A 22,565-nucleotide genomic window follows, 5' to 3' on the forward strand; every position below is an offset into this window, starting at 1 on the left:
TGAGCCAATGCTATCCCAAGCAATAGCCCTTGATTCTATGTTTTCCAAATTTGCTCTCTTGGTTAGTATAAGCCTAGGTTCCTTAGAATTTACTGACTCAGTATCAGCTGCTCGTGAGTTGTACTGATGTCAGCTTTAATATTCCAATTAATGAGTCATAAATGTCAAAAGGAATAGACCAAGTGTACATGTACTCAAGGACAGTTACTCATATGCATATAATTTGAATTGCAATTTTAATTTTTTCTTTTTTTTTTTAGTGCAGTTTATTTAAACTATAAACAAAAACAAAAATAGTTTGCCCGCACCCCCCATGGCTAACTGTTCTCTGTACCTATGAACTTGGTTGTATTTATTTATTTGTTTGTTTTTATTTATTTTTAGTTTTAGTTTTTTTAAAACTATTATCAGTATCTTTTTTATTATGTTAATTACCCAACATATAGTACATTATTAGTTTTTGATGTAGTGTTCAATAATTCATTAGTTGCATAAAACGCCCAGTGCTCCTCACAACACGTGCCCTCCTTGATACCCATTTTTAGATTCCACTTCTAAGAGATCATACAGTATTTATCTTTTTGTCTGACTTATTTCATTTAGCATAAAGCCCTTGAGATAATTCCACGTTGTTACAAATGGCTAGATTTCATTCTTTTTTTTTTTTAATGGCTGAATAATAACCCAATGTATATATATCCTTTAATTCCTTTATCTAGTCATCCATCATTGGACATGGGTTGTTTCCATTGCTTGGCTGTTATAAATAATGCTTCAATAAACATAGGAGGGTGCATGTATCTTTTCAAGGCAGTGTTTTTATTTTCTTCATATAAATACCTAGAAGTAAAATTGTTGAATCATATGGTGATTCTAATTCTAATTTTTTGAGGAACCTCAAAAAACCTGTTTACCACAGTGGCTGCATGGATTTACACCAACAGGGCCCAGTGATTCTCTTTTCTCTTCATCATCCCTTTGCTGTTTTTTGTCTTTTTGATAATTGCCATTCAAACAGGTGTGAGATAATATCGCATTGTGCTTTTGATTTGCATTCCCTGTTGATTAATAATGTTAAGTACCTTTTCATGCACCTTCTAACCATCTGTATGTCTTTCTTGGAAAAATAATTATTCATATCTTTGCCCATATTTAATTGATTGCTTGTTTTGGGGTATTGAATTATATGGATTCTTAATATATTTTTTATATTAGCCCCGTAGCAGATATATGATTTGCAAGTATTTTCTCCTAATCAGTGGGTCACCTTTTCATTTCGTTGATTGTTTCCTTTTCTGTGCAGAAGCTTTTTACTATGATGTAGCCCCGAGAGTTATTTTTGTTTTCGTCGCTTTTTGTTTTTGGTGTCACATTCGAAAAGTCATCTCTAAGACCTGTGTTAAAGGGCTTATGTTTTCTTCTAGGAGTTTTATGGTTTCATGTCTTATATTCAAGCCTTTAATCCATTACTCTTTTATATGTATGGTGTAAGGTAATTGTCCAATTTCATTCTTTTGCCTTTGGCTTTTCAATTTTCCCAGCACCATTCATTGAAGAGACAGACTATCTTTCCCCCAGCAGATATGCCTGACTCCTTTGTTGTAAATGAATTGATCATATATGAGTGGGTTCATTTCTGGGCTCTCTATTCTGTACCATTGATTTATATGTCTGTTTTTATGCCAATATCATGCTGTTTTAATTACTATAGCTTAAGAAAATAGTTTGAAATTATAGAGCATGATGCCTCCTGCTTTGTTCTTTCTCAAGATTGCTTTGATTATTTGGGTCTTTTGTGGTTTCATATAAGGTTTAGTATTGTTTATTTCTATTTTTGTGGAAGATGCCTTTGGAATCTTGATAGGGATTGCATTACAAACATATTACTTTGAGTAGTAGGACATTTTGTCAGTATTATTCCCCAATCCTTTTATCTGTGCCTTCTTCAGTTTCTTTCCTTATTGTCTTATAGTCTTCAACATACAGGTCTTTCACTTCTATGGTTAATTTATTCCATGTATTTTATTCTTTTTGATGCAATTGTAAGTGGGATTGTTTTCTTACTTTCACTTTCTGATATTTCATTATTATTATATAGAAATGCAATAGACTTTGTGTATTAATTTTGTATCCTGCAACTTTAATGAACTTATTTATTAGTTCTAACAGTTTTTGGATAAAATCTCTAGGAATTGCATTATTTTTAACTCATGGGGGCTTGAACTCACAACCTGAGGTCAAGACCTGAGCTGAAATCAAGAGTCAGATTGGTAACTGACTGAGCCATCCAGGTGCCCCTACAATTTTTAAATCTACAGAAATAATGATAAATTTCATAGACAATCTGAATTGTCTAGGATGTGCACAAAGTCCAGTATTAATATCCTGTAGTTTGAAGCAAATATGTGAGCCAAAGCTAACATAATCAGAATGTAAAAGAGAAGTTTCAATATTAAGCATATTTTTTTGTTTGATTGCTTATTTTTAGGATTGGAATTCTTGTTAGAAAATTTTGCCTATAAAAAGGTCATGTGTCCACTTAGAGATTTATCAGACGAGATTAGTGACTCATAGAAAATCATTCACCACCAATAGAATAACAATATGAAAGTCATTTACTGCTATGAGTGGGGAAGAAGCAACATTTTTATTTCCAGGAATGTTACACTAAAAATATGGCTACTTCTAATAAGCTCATTGTTGTGATTGCTTATTTGCTTATGTTGACCAGGCAATGGAAGTTATCTTAACCATAGGCTGTTGAGGATTTGGTGTTTGATATATATTAGCTAACTTCTTTTCCTTTCCTTATTTGTTCTATCATACAGCCCCTCCAAGCATCATAGGAAACCATGGGATACCTGAAAATATCAGTGTCGTGGAAAAGAACTCAGTGTCTCTGACTTGCGAAGCTTCAGGAATTCCCCTGCCTTCCATTACCTGGCTTAAAGATGGATGGCCTGTCAGCCTTAGCAATTCTGTGAGAATTCTCTCAGGTATTAGAAATTTTCATACCCTGGCAATCTGGTTAGCTTCATATGGCCACAGTTTCCCCTTAATTTCTCTGTATTTCATTTTTTTCTTTTTTTTTTTTAATTTTTTTATTTTTTATAAACATATATTTTTATCCCCAGGGGTACAGGTCTGTGAATCACCAGGTTTACACACTTCACAGCACTCACCAAAGCACATACCCTCCCCAATGTCCATAATCCCACCCCCTTCTCCCAAATCCCCTCCCCCAACCAACCCTCAGTTTGTTTTGTGAGATTAAGAGTCACTTATGGTTTGTCTCCCTCCCAATCCCATCTTGTTTCATTTATTCTTCTCCCACCCACTTAAGCCTCCATGTTGCATCACCACTTCCTCATATCAGGGAGATCATATGATAGTTGTCTTTCTCTGCTTGACTTATTTCGCTAAGCATGATACGCTCTAGTTCCATCCATGTTGTCGCAAATGGCAAGATTTCATTTCTTTTGATGGCTGCATAGTATTCCATTGTGTATATATACCACATCTTCTTGATCCATTCATCTGTTGATGGACATCTAGGTTCTTTCCATAGTTTGGCTATTGTGGACATTGCTGCTATAAACATTCGGGTGCACGTGCCCCTTTGGATCACTACGTTTGTATCTTTAGGGTAAATACCCAATAGTGCAATTGCTGGGTCATAGGGCAGTTCTATTTTCAACACTTTGAGGAACCTCCATGCTGTTTTCCAGAGTGGCTGCACCAGCTTGCATTCCCACCAACAGTGTAGGAGGGTTCCCCTTTCTCCGCATCCTCTCCAGCATCTGTCATTTCCTGACTTGTTGATTTTAGCCATCCTGACTGGTGTGAGGTGATATCTCATTGTGGTTTTGATTTGTATTTCCCTGATGCCGAGTGATATGGAGCACTTTTTCATGTGTCTGTTGGCCATCTGGATGTCTTCTTTGCAGAAATGTCTGTTCATGTCCTCTGCCCATTTTTTTCTTTTTGATCTAGTGACTTACTCTAGTGATGATCCTATTAAGAAAAAAATATTTAGAAGGACATCAGATGCTACATGAAAAGGAGTCAGAGGAATCTCCAGTTATCTGTAGATCCTATTAATCTTGGCACTTGCTTATTACTTAAATCATGGGGACGTCAGAGCATTCATGCTTCAATGAGTACCAACCCATCTGAAAAGTGAGGACAAAAAGAAGTGCTGAAATTGAAGCCAGAGTCTAGAACAAACCATATTGTATGACAAATCTCCATTAACCAAGTATTTCATCTGATTGAGATTTGTATTTCCAAGATAAGATAGTTTCCTGTGAGTTAGGACTTTATCATTATTCAGCTTATTTCTCATCTGATTATGTAAGAAGTCTATTAACTTATCCTTTATGGACCAGTGCAAGCATGAAAAGAGGGGTCTTGACGCCATGCCCCAGGCGTCTGCGCTTCGCCCCTTTAGTAATGATTTGGATACAGACCAAGAAAACAATCTTGCCAAGCTGTGGTTAAGAAAAGGCTTGAACACTTTGAAGAATACCCAATGTGTTGAGTGAAGACATCTGAATTCAGACACACCTCACCCTGGAACATTTGTGTTTAATCTAACAAAATGAAAGTTAAATAAACTCCTGTGCTTACATTTAAAAAAAAAAACAAAAAACAATGATGAAGGGCGCCTGGGTGGCTCAGTGGATTAAGCCTCCTACTCTTGATTTCCTCTCAGGTCATGATCTCATGGTTGTGAGATCAAGTCCTGCATTGGGCTAGAGCTGAGCAGGGGGTTCTCTCCTACTCTCTCTCCCTCTGCCCATCACCCTGCTTGCACTCTCTCTCTCTCTAAAACAAACAAATAAATTTTTTTTAAATGATGAAAATATAGGTTACATATAGCTTCAAAATTCTTCATATAAGATCTCTGAATTGTGTTTGTTATTCAGTATGCATTAACAGTGTGATGTGGTTATCAAGAAAATAAATGCAGTGTTTTACCACATTAATAAAATATATTTTCATGAATACAAAAAGGAGGAGACCAGTTGTATTCCAACTTACTCATTAGGAAGACTAGAGGAAGGATTCGTTGACAATATTTTCAAAGAAGGGTAACCATGATGGTAAATTATTACAAAATAATTTACATTTCTGATTGTATTTAACCTGGAAAAATAAACTCTGTGAAACCTTATGGTTACATAGTGAAAATTAAATTCAAATACTTGAAGAACCATGGCATAGAAAAAGATTGTGTGGGTCGTGTCTAGTTCCAGAGGTTAAAAGCAATGCCAGTATGAAAGATTCTAGGGACAGATATTGGTCTGAATATAAGCAACTTTAAAAACATTTATATTGTTTAAAGTCGAGGTGAACTATTTTCAAGAATAAGTAATCTTCTACTTCCAAATTTGTTCCAATGAAGTTTAAATTTCCACTTTTGAAGAGCTTTTTCAGAGAAGATCCTTTCCTAGTGTTTCAGTTAGGTTTAAATAAGGTCCCTCTGTTTTTTCAAGATGTTGGTCTGTAAATGATAGAAACTTGATGAAGAGTATGTATTGCTATCATTATTATATTTATTGCCCATAATTCTCATGAGATTCGTGATCTCAAGCAAGTTACTTAACTTTGCTAACTTCCATTTCTTTATTTATAAAGTAAAAATATTAATAGTATTTGCCTCTTACGGTTTTTGTAAAGATGAAATGGGTCCATGTATGTACGGAAAGCAGTTAATATAGCACCTACTTATATGGTAACATCCAATATATGTTTACCATTGCCATAGACAACTGAGTGAAAGGTCTAGGTGTCCCTATCCTGGGAAATTTTCCTATTTCCTTACTACACTGTTTTCCTTTTCGCAGGTGTCCCAGTCTCTGCTGATCTTAGGAAATGCATACTAATGGCAAAGGTTTTATTACACTTTGGTTACCAAAATCCCGAGCCCATTATCTTCCTGTCTTGAGATTATCCTCATATCTTTGACATTTTAAAATTCTTGAAATCCCTGAAAAAGTAGGACTGTTTTTAAATATAATAGCTACATCAGGGCTCCTGGAAATGAAAAAGGCAAGATCGTTGTAATGTACCGCTATCACAAAGAGTGAGGAACTCTGGCTTATTATAGATTTATGGGAGTGGCATTTTGGTTTTATTTAGTTTTGTTTTTCTTGACTAGCAGCTGGAGATCCTTGAGTGAACACATTTAAAGTATTTGACCTTGTGACGCTGCCAAAGGAGTCATTCAGTTTTACAGTCTGAACATGTGTCTTGTGCAATAGATGAATGAGAATCAGATGAATGGCATATGACTTGCTTGGTCATTGGTCTGCTGTACACTTCTATTCCATTAAGATTAATTCTCCTGCGACTTTAAGTACAGATTTTCTGAAAGCAGTATTTTTCTGGAGACCCTGTCATTGTTAGGGAGTTTTCTGCCAAGAACAGATAGCTGCTATAAGAATTTAGTAGGTACAAGAAACATCTCCATTTAAGTAGAACTTACTGTCCGATCCTTTTGTTGTTTTTCACTGGATTAAGTGAGAGGACCAGGAAATGAGAGGAAAGATTGTGAGGCAGGAGGCTGAGGTTCACAGAGCTAGCAGTAACTCTTAATGGCTGTACTGATCGAATATCTCTCAACTGGAATCATGTTATGGTCTCACTAACCTGAAGTAGCAGTGAGTGCTTGACTCCTCGTCTAATTAACACGAGGTGGTTTTTTTTGACATGTTTAGATAATTTCTGTATTTAACTTTCCTTATTTAAATGCAGTTGGGGGGGGAATGAATTCTTATAATCAGCTTTGTTTATATAAATAAGTTACTACCGAGTTTACCTTTCAACCAGTTGAGGATGGGGAGGTTGTTTCTAGGAAAAGCTCAGTGACAGCTTGTTGTGTTCAGAAAAAGAGAAAACAGATGGATTTCCTGACAAATCTAGAGCCCGGTGAATATTCACATGAAAATTTCATGTTCTACCACTTCGATTTGTTTTAGTTCCAGTTCAGGGTTTCAAGCAAAAATATACCAGATAGGAAAGCATTATGAAATCTAAGACATGATTTACTTTTTTGGTTTTTTCCCTGAAAACTTACTTCTCAAACGATTTCAAGGACTCTGTCAGGGCCTGTTTGTTCTTTGCAGGCTTTGTTTCAGGCCCATTTTCTGGCTCCTCTTCGTTTGTCCTTCGATGGGGTTTCTTTCCAAATCCCACCCTTTCGCAAGTGAGAGTGGCCCTCTCAGTATATAAGCATTTCTTGCATGAAGAAGTGTAACCTTTATTACATACATGTTCAAAATATAAAAAGTAATAAAGCAGAATTGCACAAGCGAATCAAGGAACCCCTTGTAGACTTGGATCGAAATAATTCTAGGATTCCACGAGACGCCATTGAAAACCAGTAGTCGGGTCTTTGGGGTTTCTCCCATTCCTCCCATACTGATGTCATCCCAATCTGGGATGCTGGTGTAGACCCCTTTCTCACATTCCCATTTCACAATCAGTGGCAAACTGGGAATCTTTTCTCAACCATCCTGTCATAGCTGTCCTTCTAAAGCACAAGTCTTTTTTGTTTGTTTGTTTGCACACTTCCATAGCTTTAAGTGAACACAGTAAAGTCCAGGCTCCTTAGCATAGCATTCAAGGGCCCACAGAGTCTAGGCATCTACCAACCATTACCCAAGCTAGCCTCATCTGTCTCTATTTGCTCCACCTGCTCTCCTCTAAGTACCAAACTCACATCTGCTTTCTACTCTATATCCACATTCATACTCTACCTATATTAGTGTCTCTTAACTCTTCCCTGTAGTAAAATAAACTTGCCTTTGGGGCACCTGGGTGGTGCAGTCGGCTAAGCATCGGACTCTTATTAGTTTTGGTCCAGGTCATGATCTCAGGGTCAAGAGATCGAGCCTCATGTTAGGCTCTGCGCTAAGTGCAGAGTCTGCTTGAGATTCTCTCTCCCTCTCCCTGCCCCTTCTTCTCATGCTCTCTCTTTCTTTCTCTCTCTTTCAAATAAATAAATCAATCTTTATATATACTTGCCTCTTGAGATTATGTTCAAACATCACATCTCTGAAACTCCATATTTTTGCTTGTTGTCACCTAGCCTTGTATTTATTTTTTAGCCTTTGAACCAGAAAATTCTGAATTATCTTTTCTGCTGCCTATAGGCTTAAAGCATATGATTTTTTAAAAGCTTGATATTAATGAATGTTAAAGTCCTTTGAAGCATATTGACTGAATTGTATCCAAAATTGAACATTACTTGGCCAACTGGTAAAGTCACAGATTTCTTTTTGAGTCATCTGGTGGTTTGCTTCCCCAGGAGGCAGGACTCTGCGGTTGATGCAGACCAGAGTAGAAGATGCTGGCCAGTATACTTGTGTTGTAAGGAATGCAGCTGGTGAAGAAAGAAAAATCTTTGGGCTTTCAGTATTAGGTATTTTTATAATTTTCAATATCTAGAAAAACAATGTAATTGGCTTAATACATTCTGGATATAGTTAAATTTTATCTACAACTTGATCTCACATTTATGTATTTGTTGGCCCCTGGACTGACACTCTTGGCAGTAATTCAATGTTAGAATAATTTGGATGTGATCAGTTAGGTTAAAATGGCTGAAATGCTGTGTCTTTTCAGTTCACAACTGTTGAGACTCTGATAACTTTTTTAACATGAATACTTATCAGAGTTACAGTGGGAGAAATAAATGTCTAATAAATGTTCTTATTAACTTGTTGACATTTTTTTTACTTGTTGACATTTTTATCCAGACTTTATAACTTCTGTTACAATAAAATTCATTATGATTGAATTCATGACATATAAGTTTATATCTTAAAATTAGAATTGATCAAAATAGTTTTATGACATTATTCTGGTAAACAAATAATGATAATTTGGGGGTTTGTTTTAAAGGTTATAGCTTAATACATATATAAACATAGATGTTTCTGGAATAACAACAATGCTGTTTGAATTGTTGCTTACTTTTTCTGATTTTTTTCTTCATTTAATTTTCTTTTTCTTTAGTGCCACCTCGCATTGTGGGTGAAAATATATTGGAACATGTTAAGGTAAAAGAGAAGCAGAGTATTACACTGACCTGTGAAGTGACAGGTAAGGGACTTAGCTCTTGAACTTGTGTTGTTCTCCATTCACTGATTATTTCTCCACCATATATCTTAATTAGTTGAGAAAAAGTCGAACTACTATAATAAGCATTTGAAATTGATTTCTAGTTGAGAGCGGCCAGTGGAAGTGTAAGAAGAAATTTCTCAGATTCTGTGGAAATAAGAATACTCCTACACAAACAAATTTTTTTTTTTTACTTTCTTTTTTTTTTTAATTAATTTTTTATTTTTTATAAACATATATTTTTATCCCCAGGGGTACAGGTCTGTGAATCACCAGGTTTACACACTTCACAGCACTCACCAAAGCACATACCCTCCCCAATGTCCATAATCCCACCCCCTTCTCCCAAATCCCCTCCCCCCACCAACCCTCAGTTTGTTTTATGAGATTAAGAGTCACTTATGGTTTGTCTCCCTCCCAATCCCATCTTGTTTCATTTATTCTTCTCCCACCCACTTAAGCCTCCATGTTGCATCACCACTTCCTCATATCAGGGAGATCATATGATAGTTGTCTTTCTCTGCTTGACTTATTTCGCTAAGCATGATACGCTCTAGTTCCATCCATGTTGTCGCAAATGGCAAGATTTCATTTCTTTTGATGGCTGCATAGTATTCCATTGTGTATATATACCACATCTTCTTGATCCATTCATCTACACAAACAAATTTTACCATCTTTACTAGTGATGCAGTATATTATTGTAGTAAAAGGAAATAAATCTCTAAGAGGACATTTTCAAGTCTAATTGGGGGTTTTTGTTTTTTTTTTTTTAATTTTCTGTTTGTTTGCTTGTTTGTTTTTAGTAAGATGGTCATGGAGTTTTAAAATGAGAGCAGCAAATAACATCTTATAGAAAGCCAGCGTTTTAGAGGAAATTTGATTAGCTTCTTATTTCATAGTTTATATACCATGCATGAGCAATAAATTTAAGTAAGCATAGAAAATGTTTCTATTTTAAGCAAGGTGGATATAAAGAATGTGTTATATACTATTACTTAGCCTGCTTTTTTTTTTTCCCCTAGAAATGTTATGGTAAGTAACAACTGTTGCATAGAGACCAGCTGACTAAATTTTATAACATCCTCCCCTTGAGGTCTAGTTTGGTGTTTTTTTTTTTACATTGGCATTTGGTTTTCAGTTAGTCTTTATTTTTTCTCTTAGTTTTATTGAGATGTAATTGACATATACCAATGTTTAAGTTTAAGGTGTACAACATAATGATTATATGTATACAGATAGATGATAGATAGAAAGATGAATATATACTTCAAAATGAGCACCACAATAAGTTTAAAACATTCATCATCTCACGTAGTTACAGGTTTTTTTTCTTGTGAAGGAACTTTTAAGATCGATTCTCTTAGCATCTCTCAAATTTATAATACTGTATTTTTACCTGTGGTAACCGTGCTATGCATTACAGGCCCAGAACCTACCTGTCTTGTGACTGGAAATTTGTACCTTCTGAGCACCTTCAACCATTTCCCCCCTTCTTCTGTCTCTGGCAAGCACCAGTCTTTTCTCAGTTGCTGTGAGCTTTGATTTTAATCATGTCACACACTTAAGTGAGATCATACAGTATTTGTTTTCTCTGCCTGACTTGTTCACTTAGCTTAATGCCCTCACGGTCCATCCATCCTGTTGCAAATGGCAGAATTTCTTTCTTCTTTATGGCTGAATATCATTCCATTGTGTATGTATAAATTACATTCCATTGTGAAACCCTGTTTTCCTTATCCATTCACCTGTCAATGGACACTTAGGTTGCTTTCATATTTAAATTATTGTGAACAATGCTGTAGTGAACATTGTAAGGCAGATATCTTTTCAAAATAGTGATTTCAGTATTTTCAAATATATGCCCAGAAGGAGAATCACTAGATCATGTGGTAATTCTGTTTTTAATTTTTTGAGATCTCCGTACTGTTTTCCGTAGGAGCTATGTCAATTTGCATTTCCACTAACTGTGCACAAGGGTTGCCCTTTTGTCCACATTTTCGTGAACACTTGTTATCTCTTGTCTTTTTGAGAATAGCCATTCTAACAGGTGTAAGGTGATATCTCATTATGGTCTTTATTTGCATTTCCCAGTGATCAGTAATGTTAATCATCTTTTCATGTACCTGTTTGCCACTTGTATGTCTTCTTTGGGAAAATGTCTATTCTGGTCCTTTGCCAATTTTTAAAATTATATTATTTGACTTTTTGTTATTAAGTTCCTTATGTATTTTGGGTATTAATCCTTCATCAGATATGTGGTATACAAATTTTTTCTCTGCTTCCATAGGTTGCCTTTTATTTTGTCAATGATTTCTTTTGCTAGGCAGAAGATTTTTAGTTTCATGGACTCCCACTTATTTATTTTTATTATTTTTTCTTGTGATTTTAGTGTCATATACAAGAAATCATTTCTCAGGCTGATGTCAATGAGTTTTGTGCCTATGTTTTCTTCTAGGAGTTTTATGATTCCAATCTTACACTTAAGTCTTTAATCCATTTCAAGTTAAGTTTTGTGAATGGTGTAAGACAGGGGTCTAGTTTTATTCTTTTGCATTGAATATCTAATTTTTCCAACATCATTTATTGAAGAGGCTACCTTTTTCCATTGACTATTCTTGGGTCCTTTATCCAAATATTAGTTGACCATATATGCCTGAATTTATTTCTTTGTGCATAATTCTGTTCCATTGGTCTATGTTTCTTTTTTAAATGCCAATGCCATACTGTTTGGATTACCTTAGCTTTGTAATATAGTTTTGAATCAGGAAGTTTGATGCCTCCAAGCTTTGTTCTTTCTCAGAATTACTTTGACTGTTTGGTCTTTGGGGCCAAATGAATTTTAGGACTATTTTTTCTATTTCTATAAAAAAGTAATTAGAATCTTCGTAGTGAGTGCAATGAATCTATAAATGGCTTTTGTTTGTTTGCTTTTGTGTTTTATGTTGAAAATAAATGTCTTTGAGTGATATGGACACTTTAATAATACTAGTTCTTCCAATCTGAGTATAGGATATGTTTGCATTTATTCATGTCTTTTTCAACTCCTTTCATCATTAGGTAACTTTCACCTCCTTGGTTAGATTTATTCATAATAGATTCTTGTCTGAATGATCTTTCCATTATTGAGAGTGGGTATTAAGGTCCCCAACTGTTATTGTATTGCTATTCACTTCCCCCTTTAGTTCTATTAGTACTTGCTTTATACATTTAGTTGCTCCAATGTCGGGTGCATAAATATTTATAGTTACTATATCTTTCTGAGAATTGACTCTTCTATCATTGCATAATGACCTTCTTTGTCTCCTTTGACCATTTTTAGCTTAAAGTTTATTTTGTCTGAGATAAATGCAGCTATTCCTGCTTTCTTTTGGGTGTCATATGCTTGAAATATCTTTTTACATCCCTTCACTCTCAGTCTGTGTGTATATTTGAAGCTAAAGTGAGTCTCTTATAGGTCCAATATTAGTGAATCTTGTTTTTTATAATGCATTCAGTCAACCTCTGTCTTCTGGAGAATTTAATCCACTTATGTTAAAGTAATTATTGATGGGTAAGGACTTACTATTGCCTTTTGTTCATTGTTTGCTGGTTGTTTTGTTAATCCTTTATTCCTTGCCTCTTCCCCTGCTATCTTCTTTTGTGATTTGATGACTTTTTTGTAGCAATATGCTTTGACTCCTTTATCATAATTTTTTGTTCAACTAGTAAAGGTTTTTCTTTTGTTTTGTTTTGTTTTACCATGGGCTTACATAAAATATCTTATATCTTATTTTAGGCTGATAACAACTTTACTTTGACAGTATATGTAAACTTTACTTTACTTTACTTTACTTCTCTCCCCCTCACATTTTAGGTTATTGATGTGGCAGTTTTTATACTCTTTACATGTATCCAATAACAAGTTATTGTATTTAAGATTACTTCAAATACATTCACTTTCTAACTCTTAGAGTCGTAAGTGAATTACACACCACCATTACAATCATAGAGAATATGATTTTAACTACATATCTTCCATTACCAGTGACTTTTTGTACATACATTCATATGTTTTACAACATTATAATCCTTGCATTTCCACTTGAGAATGTCTTTAACATTTCTTGAAAGGCAGATTCAGTGGTGATGAACTGCCTCAGCTTTTGTGTATTCAAGAAAATATTTATCTTGCCCTCCTACTTTGCCAGCTAGAGTGTTCTTGATTGACAGTTCCTTTTTCTTTTAATATTTTGAATATATTATCCTATTCTTTTCTGGCATACAAAGTAGGTCTTATTTTTGAAAAATCAGCCTAAAGTCAATGGGGGTTCCCTTGTAATATACTTTCTCTTGTAATATACTTTTCTCTTGCTGCTTTCAACTTCTGTCTTTGTCTTTGACTTTTGAAAATATGATTATAAATATTGTTTTTTTCTTTTTCTTTTTTTGCTTCCCTTCTCTTCCTTTCTTTTCTCTTCTCCTTCCTCCCTTCCTTCCTTCCTTCCTTTCTTTGTTTCTTTCTTTTCTCTCTTTCTCTCATATTCATTTTTTCTTTCTCTTCTGACTGGATAATTTTAATAAACTATCCTCTAGTTCACTAATTCTTTTTTCTTCTTAATTGAGTCTACTGTTGAAGCTCTCTGTTGAATTCTTTACTTCAGTCACTCAGTTCTTCAGCTCTAGGAATTCTGTTTGTTTTGATGGTTTCTATTTCTTTGTTCATGCACTGTTTTCTTAATTTTCTTTAGTTGTTTGTGTTCTTCTAGTTCACCAAACTTCTTTGAGAAGATTATTCTGAATTCTTTGTCAGACACTTAGTTCACAGATTTCCATTTTTTTAGGGTCATTATTGGAATTTAATTAGTTTCCTTTGATGGTGTCTTTTTTACCTGATTCCTTGCATTGGTATCTGCACATTGGAGTCAAGGGTCTCCTCTTCTAGGTTTTATAGATTCACTTTGGCAAAAACAGTCAGTACAGCTTGGTGTTCTTCATGGGTCATCTGGTAGCATCCTTGCAGATGGGGCTTGTTTCTATGGTCTCCATTTGTTTGAGGCCTCTGCCTGAGCCCTAAAGTTAGCAGGTAGGGTTTGATGTTGAACAGTTGGAGAGTTCTGCTCACTGGGTTTCTCGACTGAGTGCAGCTGTAGGATAGGTTCTGTGGTTGCCTGGATTCTCTGATTAGGCTTCCTCGTCAGGTGGGACTGGGTGCTATATTTCAGCAGTTGGGCAGGCCTGCAAATTTCCTGCCTGGGTAGGGCTATAGAACAGGCTCCATGGTTGGTATGACCAAGCCTTCCAATTTTAATATATTATCCTAGTACTTTTTCCTAATAGAACTTGTTTTTATGGCTTTAAATTTTTTTAATTATTGGAGCAACTTAAAAATTAATATTTAACATAGGTCTCATGTTGAAACAAAAAGATCTTTTTCCATAGGTGAATTATTCCATTAAAGGAATAATTAATATATCTGTATCCCTATCTACCTATTATATATATGTATGCTAGAGTCCTGGTATAAACTGAAAGTATCTATTTGTTGAATTGTTTATTTCAAAGTTTTTCCTTTTCTATTGCTTGCTTTCAAAAATATAAAACCTTTAAAAATTTAATGTGAATGTATTTATGAGTAATAATTTTAATAAAAATGCATGTCTCATTCTTTTTAAAGTATATGTTACTATTTAACTAAACACAAAGACTAACTTGGAATTATTTCACTTATAGATCAAACTAATCTTCACTTGAAAATGGCTTGTAATCTGTGAATTTAAAAAATTATGGCATGAATGTTATTATAAATTATGTTTACAAATTTATTTTAAAATGAATGATTACTGCATTGTTTTATAAGTGTAGTATTAAATACAAAGGAAAATGAGTGAAAATGCCTTCTTTTCATTATCAGTTGTAGGCATATAATTTTTAGCCATCTCTCAGAAGTGGCTTTTTGTTACAGGGAATCCAATGCCAGAAATTACATGGCACAAAGATGGACAACTCCTCCTAGAAGATGACACTCATCACATTATGTCTGGTGGCCGTTTTCTTAAAATTACCAATGCCCAAGTGTCACATACTGGAAGATATGCATGTTTGGCTTCTAATACAGCTGGCGACAAGAGCAAAAGTTTTAGTCTTAATGTGTTGGGTAAGCAAAAATATTGCCTCACATCTTGAAGAATCAGACATAACTGTCTGCTGAATTACCTCTTTTCTTTTTCTTTTTAATTTTTCTGCCATAGAATTTCATTATTTAAGGAGGACTAGTGCTTATGTACATTTTGATGTCTTTCTTTAATTAATTCACATATTTATAAATTTATTCATTACATTTGGAATACCACCTATGTTCCAGGAACTATGTTTAGTGCTGGAGACACAACTGTGAATAAGACAGATGTAAAAAATGCAATAGTAAAAGGTAAATGTATGTTGATCAGAGAGAAACAGGTCAACAGTACAAGGGGCTCAATCTGATGTATTTTATCCTTTCTTAATGGGACAGTCTTTGTGGATTAGGAATTATGAAATAACTGAACGTTCAGTTCTTACAGCATCAGTTATGCTTATATCTCAGGCATGACATTAAAATGGATTTTTAATTTCTGCTCATGTCTTGAAATTTAAAATGCCCCACCTGAATGTGTTATATTTTATTACTAATATCAAAATACTTTTTGTTCTACTAGAATCAACTAACCTACATTTGAGTATGCAGTGCTTTGCAATTTTTATTTATTGGTTTTTGTAGATATTGCCCAGATTCTTTTGGGAAAATACAGTCCTATGCATAGGAAACTACTATATAAGAGAAGAGATACATATGCAAGAAAAATTAGATCAAAATAATAGATAATATATAAGTGTCAAATGAATAGTATATATAGATGGTATATAAAAAATAAGCTCCAAAAGGCAGAACCTCTTTTACCTTGTAAAGGATTTAGCCCCAGCACCTGACAGAGCATTGAATAACAGATACTGGATAAGTATGACTGGGAGTTCAAGAGCCAGTTGCCTAAAAAATACCTGTGTTCCCTCACACCCATCAGGGTATGAAAGACAAATGCTCAGCCCTGGATTTCCTCTCCTCTTCTGCAGCTCATTCACTGTCTCTCTTAGAGCTTTAAGTTCCTCATGCCTCCTTCCTTTCACCACTTATTCACTTCCCAGTACTAACTCATATCCAAATCCTATACTCTGTCCTATACTCTGGAAATCCGTTTCAGTATTCTCTCCAGCTTCTTGCTGTAATTGCAATCTGACTCTTCCTAAGAGACACTAGCTTCCTAGAGCTCTCTCCAGTGGAGATCATTTTTCTTTATCCCAACTATCCCAAGTCATGCCATCTGACCACACCCTCCAAATCCCCACTTCCTAGTTACTTCCTTGTTTCTTGTCATTCTCCCTTATTCATTGAAGGCTGAAGGATCTGAATCAAAGACTTCCACCATCTTCATAAAGTTAATAAAGTTGAGGTTGTTTAAGTATGTGCCTTTGCAACTTCTGGTCTAGTCAGGTCTTTACCCTTTCTTTCCCCAGAAGGTGAGTTCTCCTTCTTGTTCACAGATACTACTCATATTTATGTCCTTAACCCTGTCTCATGATATGTCAGTCATTCTCACCAGCCACCTTACCTACAGCTTCACCTTCTACTCTCTACATGACTTCATGTTGTAACCATTCCTTGTCTATCCTTCTTGTCACACTAAATTGGATTTTCCCCATGCCATGCTTCAATGCTTGTGTCAAAGATTATCCTGTTGCTTGATCCAACAAATATTTCTCCATCCTTTTTTAATGTTTTAGACATTATTTCTTTTCCTTCACAGTGTTCTCTCGTTATCCTTGCACACTTTGGGTGGCTTCTTTTCTCTCTCTTTTATGGACTTCTCTGTAATCCATCTCTCAAACATTAGGTACCTTAGCATTTTGTCATTACTTCACTGCTCATTTTACTCTAGATATTATCTTCAAATAATAAGCTTAATTCTCCGAGGTTTAACTATTATCTTCTATAGACAGTTTCTTTTAAAATTCATACCTCAACCCAGATCTTTCTCCCAAGTTTGGATTTCTATATGCAATTGCTTGTTGGACATTGCTAGCTGGAATTCTCATGAGCACTTTAAATTCAAAATACTCAGAACTGAACAAAACTTCTTCCCTCCAAAATGAGCAGATCTTTCCATATTTTCTATTTTTATTGCTTCACTGCAGTTTACCTACATTCCCAAGCAAGAAAACTAGAAGTCATCTTTGACTTTGGTTTTCCTTTGCCTCCAAATTCTATCATCTGGTGCCGCTAATTGACATTCTAAATTTTTCTGTAGTCACTCCTGCCTCTTTATGCCTTCCTTTAATTCGATCCCTCATTATCTTATGTGGAACAAATGAACTTGTCTCCATTATCCTCGCTTCCAACACTGACCCCCTTGAATCTATCATTAATATATTCCTTGCTTGCCCCTCATTGTTTATACTATTCTGCCCCCAATATGATCTTTCTTCCTACAAGTTTTCCCTTCTTTCACTTAACCACCACTAATCCTTTAAGGCTCACTTTGCAATCTTTTCCTTTAGGAGGCCTTCCCTGATGAGAGTCCTCTCACCACACACCTCGGACGGAACTGAATGTTATGCCTCCATGTATCCTATACCAGAATTCTCATTTTTGCCCTACTATGCTGTATTATAATTCCTTTTTTCTGTGTTTTCTCTTCCATGACTCCATTTTGAAGTTGTTATTCCTTTCATGTAGAATAAGAACCAATTATTTCTGGAATTGTTAGGAAATAGAATTATACAAATAAGTATAGTGAAGGGGGTGCCTGGGTGGCTCAGTGGGTTAAAGCCTCTGCCTTCAGCTCAGATCATGATCTCAGGGTCCTGGGATCGAGCCCCACATCTGGCTCTCTGCTCAGCTGGGAGCCTGCTTCCTCCTCTCTCTCTCTGCCTGCCTCTCTGCCTACTTGTTATCTCTGTCTATGACAAATGAATAAATAAAATCTAAAAAAAATAAGTATAGTGAAATTTAGAAATTCATAAATAAGGAAACTTCTAAACATATTTCTTTAATCACATTTTAAATCTATTTCAGTATCTCCTACAATTGCTGGCGTTGATAGTGACGGTAGCCCTGAAGATGTCACCGTAATCCTTAACAGCCCCACATCTTTGGTCTGTGAAGCTTATTCATATCCTCCAGCCACCATCACCTGGTTTAAGGATGGAACACCTTTAGAATCCAACCGAAATATTCGTATTCTTCCAGGTAACTAGCTTACTTTAGATGCACAAGATACATTTGTGCCATCTACTATTGTAAAAAAAAGAATCACTAGTAACTTTTTATAAAAGTACTTGTGTCTTAGTTATGTTATACTACTGGCATTTTAATTTTTTAATTATTCATATAGATCTTATAATCTAAAGTAAAATTACTTTTTGGAAGACCAATAATGTTTCTAAATAAAAGGCGAATAAATACCACAATTTGTTAATTGATTAAATACAATGTGGAACACCAAAAAGAGTAGAAATTCATTTCTTGTTGAATTGAACCATAAGGAGAATTGGTATTTAAACTGAGATAGCTTATTTACTTCTCTTTACTACTTGGCAAAATGTATGAAAATAGAAAGAATTAAAAAGCATTATCACCAGCTTTAAGAAATTTACATTTTTAGATGGAAGGGAGATAACGTATAAAATTTAATTAACAACATGAATTATGAATAATCATGGGACTTCATAAATGAGGTAGTGACAAATTTTATATAAAAAATTCAAAAGATGGAATGACCACTGTGGGCTGAAGTGACCAGGAAATGCTTTGTTGCAGTTGGAACTTGAACCAGCCCTTAAAGAAACGTATATAATTTTGTTGGTTGAAAATGAGTGACTTGAGATCCCTCAGGATGACTATGGGAAAGGTACAAAGTGAGAAAGGCACATAGATGTACAAAGGCCTGTCTAGTTGCAAGTAATAATATGTAGACTCCCACCTTCCACTTGAGTGGGGAAATTTTCGGTGTGTGTGTGTGTGTGTGTGTGTGTGGCAGGGTGGGAGGTGGGTTGGAGAAAAGGTCAGGAAGGAACATTGGAATCGTGTTTTGAATGCCTGGACTAAAGAGTTTTGACTTTATATTTTAGTCAGTTGGGAACCAATGAAGATTTTTAAGGAGAAATGTACTATAATACAAACTGAGTTTAGCAAGTTCAGTCTCTACTGATAGACTGATCTTGAGTCAGATGAGAAGAAGATGACTAAGGTGGAAGATATATTTATGAACAGAGTGAAGTAAAAACCTTAGCCAGAGTATGTGCAGAGGCATGGGAGGATCAGGATGAACATGAGAGTCATTATCATAGAGGGTCATCAAGGACTTACTGACTCCTTGTCCACCATGCAGTGCCCATCTATATTGTAGTTTGTCTTGTGTCAAATATCTAGTATAGAATTAGCACATAGAAAAAGAAATATGTTAATGGTGAGAACTAAAAACCCTGGTGTTTTGTACATACTCTGTTGCGACTATGACTTCAGAGATTCTTTGGTGTTCATGATTTTTCAGGAGGTAGGACTCTGCAGATCCTAAATGCACAGGAGGATAATGCTGGAAGATACTCTTGTATAGCCACTAATGAGGCAGGGGAAATGATAAAGCACTATGAAGTAAAGGTCTACAGTAAGTCCCACAAAAAACACTACATTTCATATTTTCTTCAAATTTTCTAACTTTTTCAATCTTGTTTTTTATTATGGGTTCATAACTACTTATACTCATCATTGAAGTTTATTGTTTATGTAGCTTGCTTCATTAAGATGGAAGTCATACTAAGCATTGTACCCATGTCCTCAACTTCTAAGATGTGAATAGCCCATTCAGTCTGCTCCCTAACCTCTTACTGGAGAAGTTGTCAGTGGCCCTTTTCTTACATTTCTGTTTTTCCTTCTGGGAATACCCTGGGCTGAGTTATAATACTTCTGTGCACAAAATTGTTACTTAAGTGTATATGTTCTAATCAACAGCCTTAGATAAATTCATCAGTGACTTTGAGCTAATCCACTGTACATTGACCTATACATAAAAAGCAAAGTAAATATGACCATTAATAGGACCTACATTTCAGGATTTGGGATTTGGTTTTGTTTTTTAAAAAGAAAGAGCATCTTTCTGATTGCCTTTTGTTCTTTGAATCAGTTCCTTTAATGACTGAGCAAATGTGTTTTATAGGTCATGCTTGGACTGTTTCTGGGAACCTGAAAAAATGGAAGTAGCTGTTCTGTGAAGGACAATAGCCTCACTGACATTATTAAATTGATGAAGGGAGAAAGCTGTTTTCCTTCACATTCTGTATCTGAGCGTTACCATTTCACAAAATGCTAACTTGGGTCCATCATGAAAGGGGAGCATAGCCAATGCCTCAGTTATTTCTTTGTTTTCTTAAGTCATCCTTAGTATGGTTTCTAAGATATAACATGTATTTAAAAGAACCAGTGTTTAACTCTACAAATATTTGTTTTTTTATGCAGTTCCACCCATCATCAATAAAGGGGACCTACTGGGGCTGGGTCTTTCCCCTAAAGAAGTGAAGATCAAAGTCAACAATACCCTGACTTTGGAATGTGAAGCTTATGCAATTCCTTCTGCCTCTCTCAGCTGGTACAAGGATGGACAGGCCAGTCACACATTTTCTCTTTTGCTAATAGTTACTGAAAAACAAAAATGATCAATTAAATTTTTAAAAAGAGAAGAAAAAAATACAAACACAAGAAACTCAGGGAATCAATGTCACCTTATAACTAGCACAAAACCATGCTCCTAGAGTAGAAAACTGCAAAGAAACTTGAACCATGTTCACAAACTTAGCATTATTCCATCACTGGAAAGTTTGAGGGATTATTTTTGTGGACATTAGCAATCATGTATGAAAATCCAACCACCTTCCCATTTGGGAAGAGTTTTTGCATTCTGTGGCTTTATAGAGTAAGCAAACTTTGTAGAGAAGAAACAGAGAACAGTGCTAAGCCAGATTAAAATGGTAGGTATAACATGGGTACTGAATTTATTCAGAATTTTCTCTAAACACCTTTAGTTCTTCTATAAAAGGTAACATGTTTTATATTCCAAGAGGAAGAAAAATAGCTAAATGTGGTGATTAAGTGCCCAATTCTATTAACTGGAGGCAATAAGAAACTTTAAATAAAAGGCACATCCTTCAATTACGTGATCTGAATTTCAGACCATACATCCTTATTTCTCACCTTAAATTACTTTCTTCCATTCATGTTTTAAAGATATGTGTAAAAACACACCAAAATAGATTCTTTTTTTATGGGGGAGGACTGCTGTTAACACTGTGCTTAATACAGATGTAGCATAACTAAGCTGCTATTTGTTCTGTTATACACATAGTCAACCAAACGGCTAGTTAAATTCCAGCTGTAGAAGTTCAGGTCAGAATTATGATTAAGACACAAAAAGATATAGCTTTATTTTTTCAGATCACAGAAATTTTCCAACACTGGCAGCTAGAAAAAAATAATCGTCTCTTATAAAGTAAGCAAGTTTCATCTGGAAGCCATTGCAGAAGGAAAAATATGGAACTCCCACCATGTTCTGTTTATAGCTTCTTTTCTGACTCTAAGTACACTTCACTGTACAGTATCAATTCTATATGATTTGCTTGGAAAAAACTAATTCCATTCTCTTCTGAAATCTCTTTATTTTATTTTTAATTTTACCTAAATCCTATTTTATTCTTCTTAATTACTACACATAGACACACATACACATAAACACACACATACATAAAAATTGGCTTAAGATAGAATTGTGTTAGGAATGAGACAGTTTTGTTTTTCTTAATATCATAATGAATGGTTAAATTAGTTTCAAATCCAGACTTTGAAATCAATCCAATTATGATGCTTTAGTTATACTGTTAAATTTTTCAGGGTTTAGGATTGGTTCTCTAAAATGAGTACCCAAACAAAACCTAGTTTTTGTTTATTTTCCATATCCTTTCTTTTGTTATTTTATTCTTCAGATAAGCAGCACTACTTCAGTGAAACGGTGTTTTTTGAGAAGAACCCACCAAACATATTGGCCTTGTTACCCACAAAAAGTTTTAATGGAATCTTTGAGTTTTGTTTTTATGTCCTGAAGTTTTTCTTTTACCATAAAAAATTTAAATTATATTATTTTTATCTTAAATGATACAATGTTAATAATGATTTATCAATTACCAAGTTGTTTACTAAGCACATACTATTTTCTGGACACTATTTTAGGTGCAGGGGTATACAGCTATGAAGGAAACAGACAAATATCTCTCCTCATGTAAAGTTTGGGGAGAAAAAAACTAAACCAATGCAACATATAATGTGCCAGATGGGGTAAATGTTATAGAGAAAATTCAGTTGGGAAAATTCTGTAAAC

At 34.9% G+C, this 22,565-nt stretch overlaps 1 protein-coding gene across 3 annotated transcripts in view; it reads left to right on the forward strand.

The window, feature by feature from the left end:
* The window catches only part of HMCN1 (hemicentin 1), a gene marked incomplete at its 5' end in the record, with an annotated part of 468,943 nt that overhangs the window by 335,218 nt on the left and 111,160 nt on the right, over nt 1-22,565 (forward strand). For all 3 annotated transcript variants that reach the window (XM_082702942.1, XM_082702943.1, XM_082702944.1), the window contains 7 exons: nt 2,829-2,996; nt 8,315-8,428; nt 9,025-9,111; nt 15,074-15,265; nt 18,218-18,391; nt 19,695-19,808; nt 20,657-20,802. In XM_082702942.1, the coding sequence (XP_082559068.1) occupies nt 2,829-2,996; nt 8,315-8,428; nt 9,025-9,111; nt 15,074-15,265; nt 18,218-18,391; nt 19,695-19,808; nt 20,657-20,802 (995 nt within the window). The remainder of the gene's footprint in view (nt 1-2,828; nt 2,997-8,314; nt 8,429-9,024; nt 9,112-15,073; nt 15,266-18,217; nt 18,392-19,694; nt 19,809-20,656; nt 20,803-22,565) is intronic.

The sequence above is a fragment of the Mustela nivalis genome, assembly GCF_964662115.1.
Source record: "Mustela nivalis genome assembly, chromosome: 16".
NCBI lineage: Eukaryota > Metazoa > Chordata > Mammalia > Carnivora > Mustelidae > Mustela > Mustela nivalis.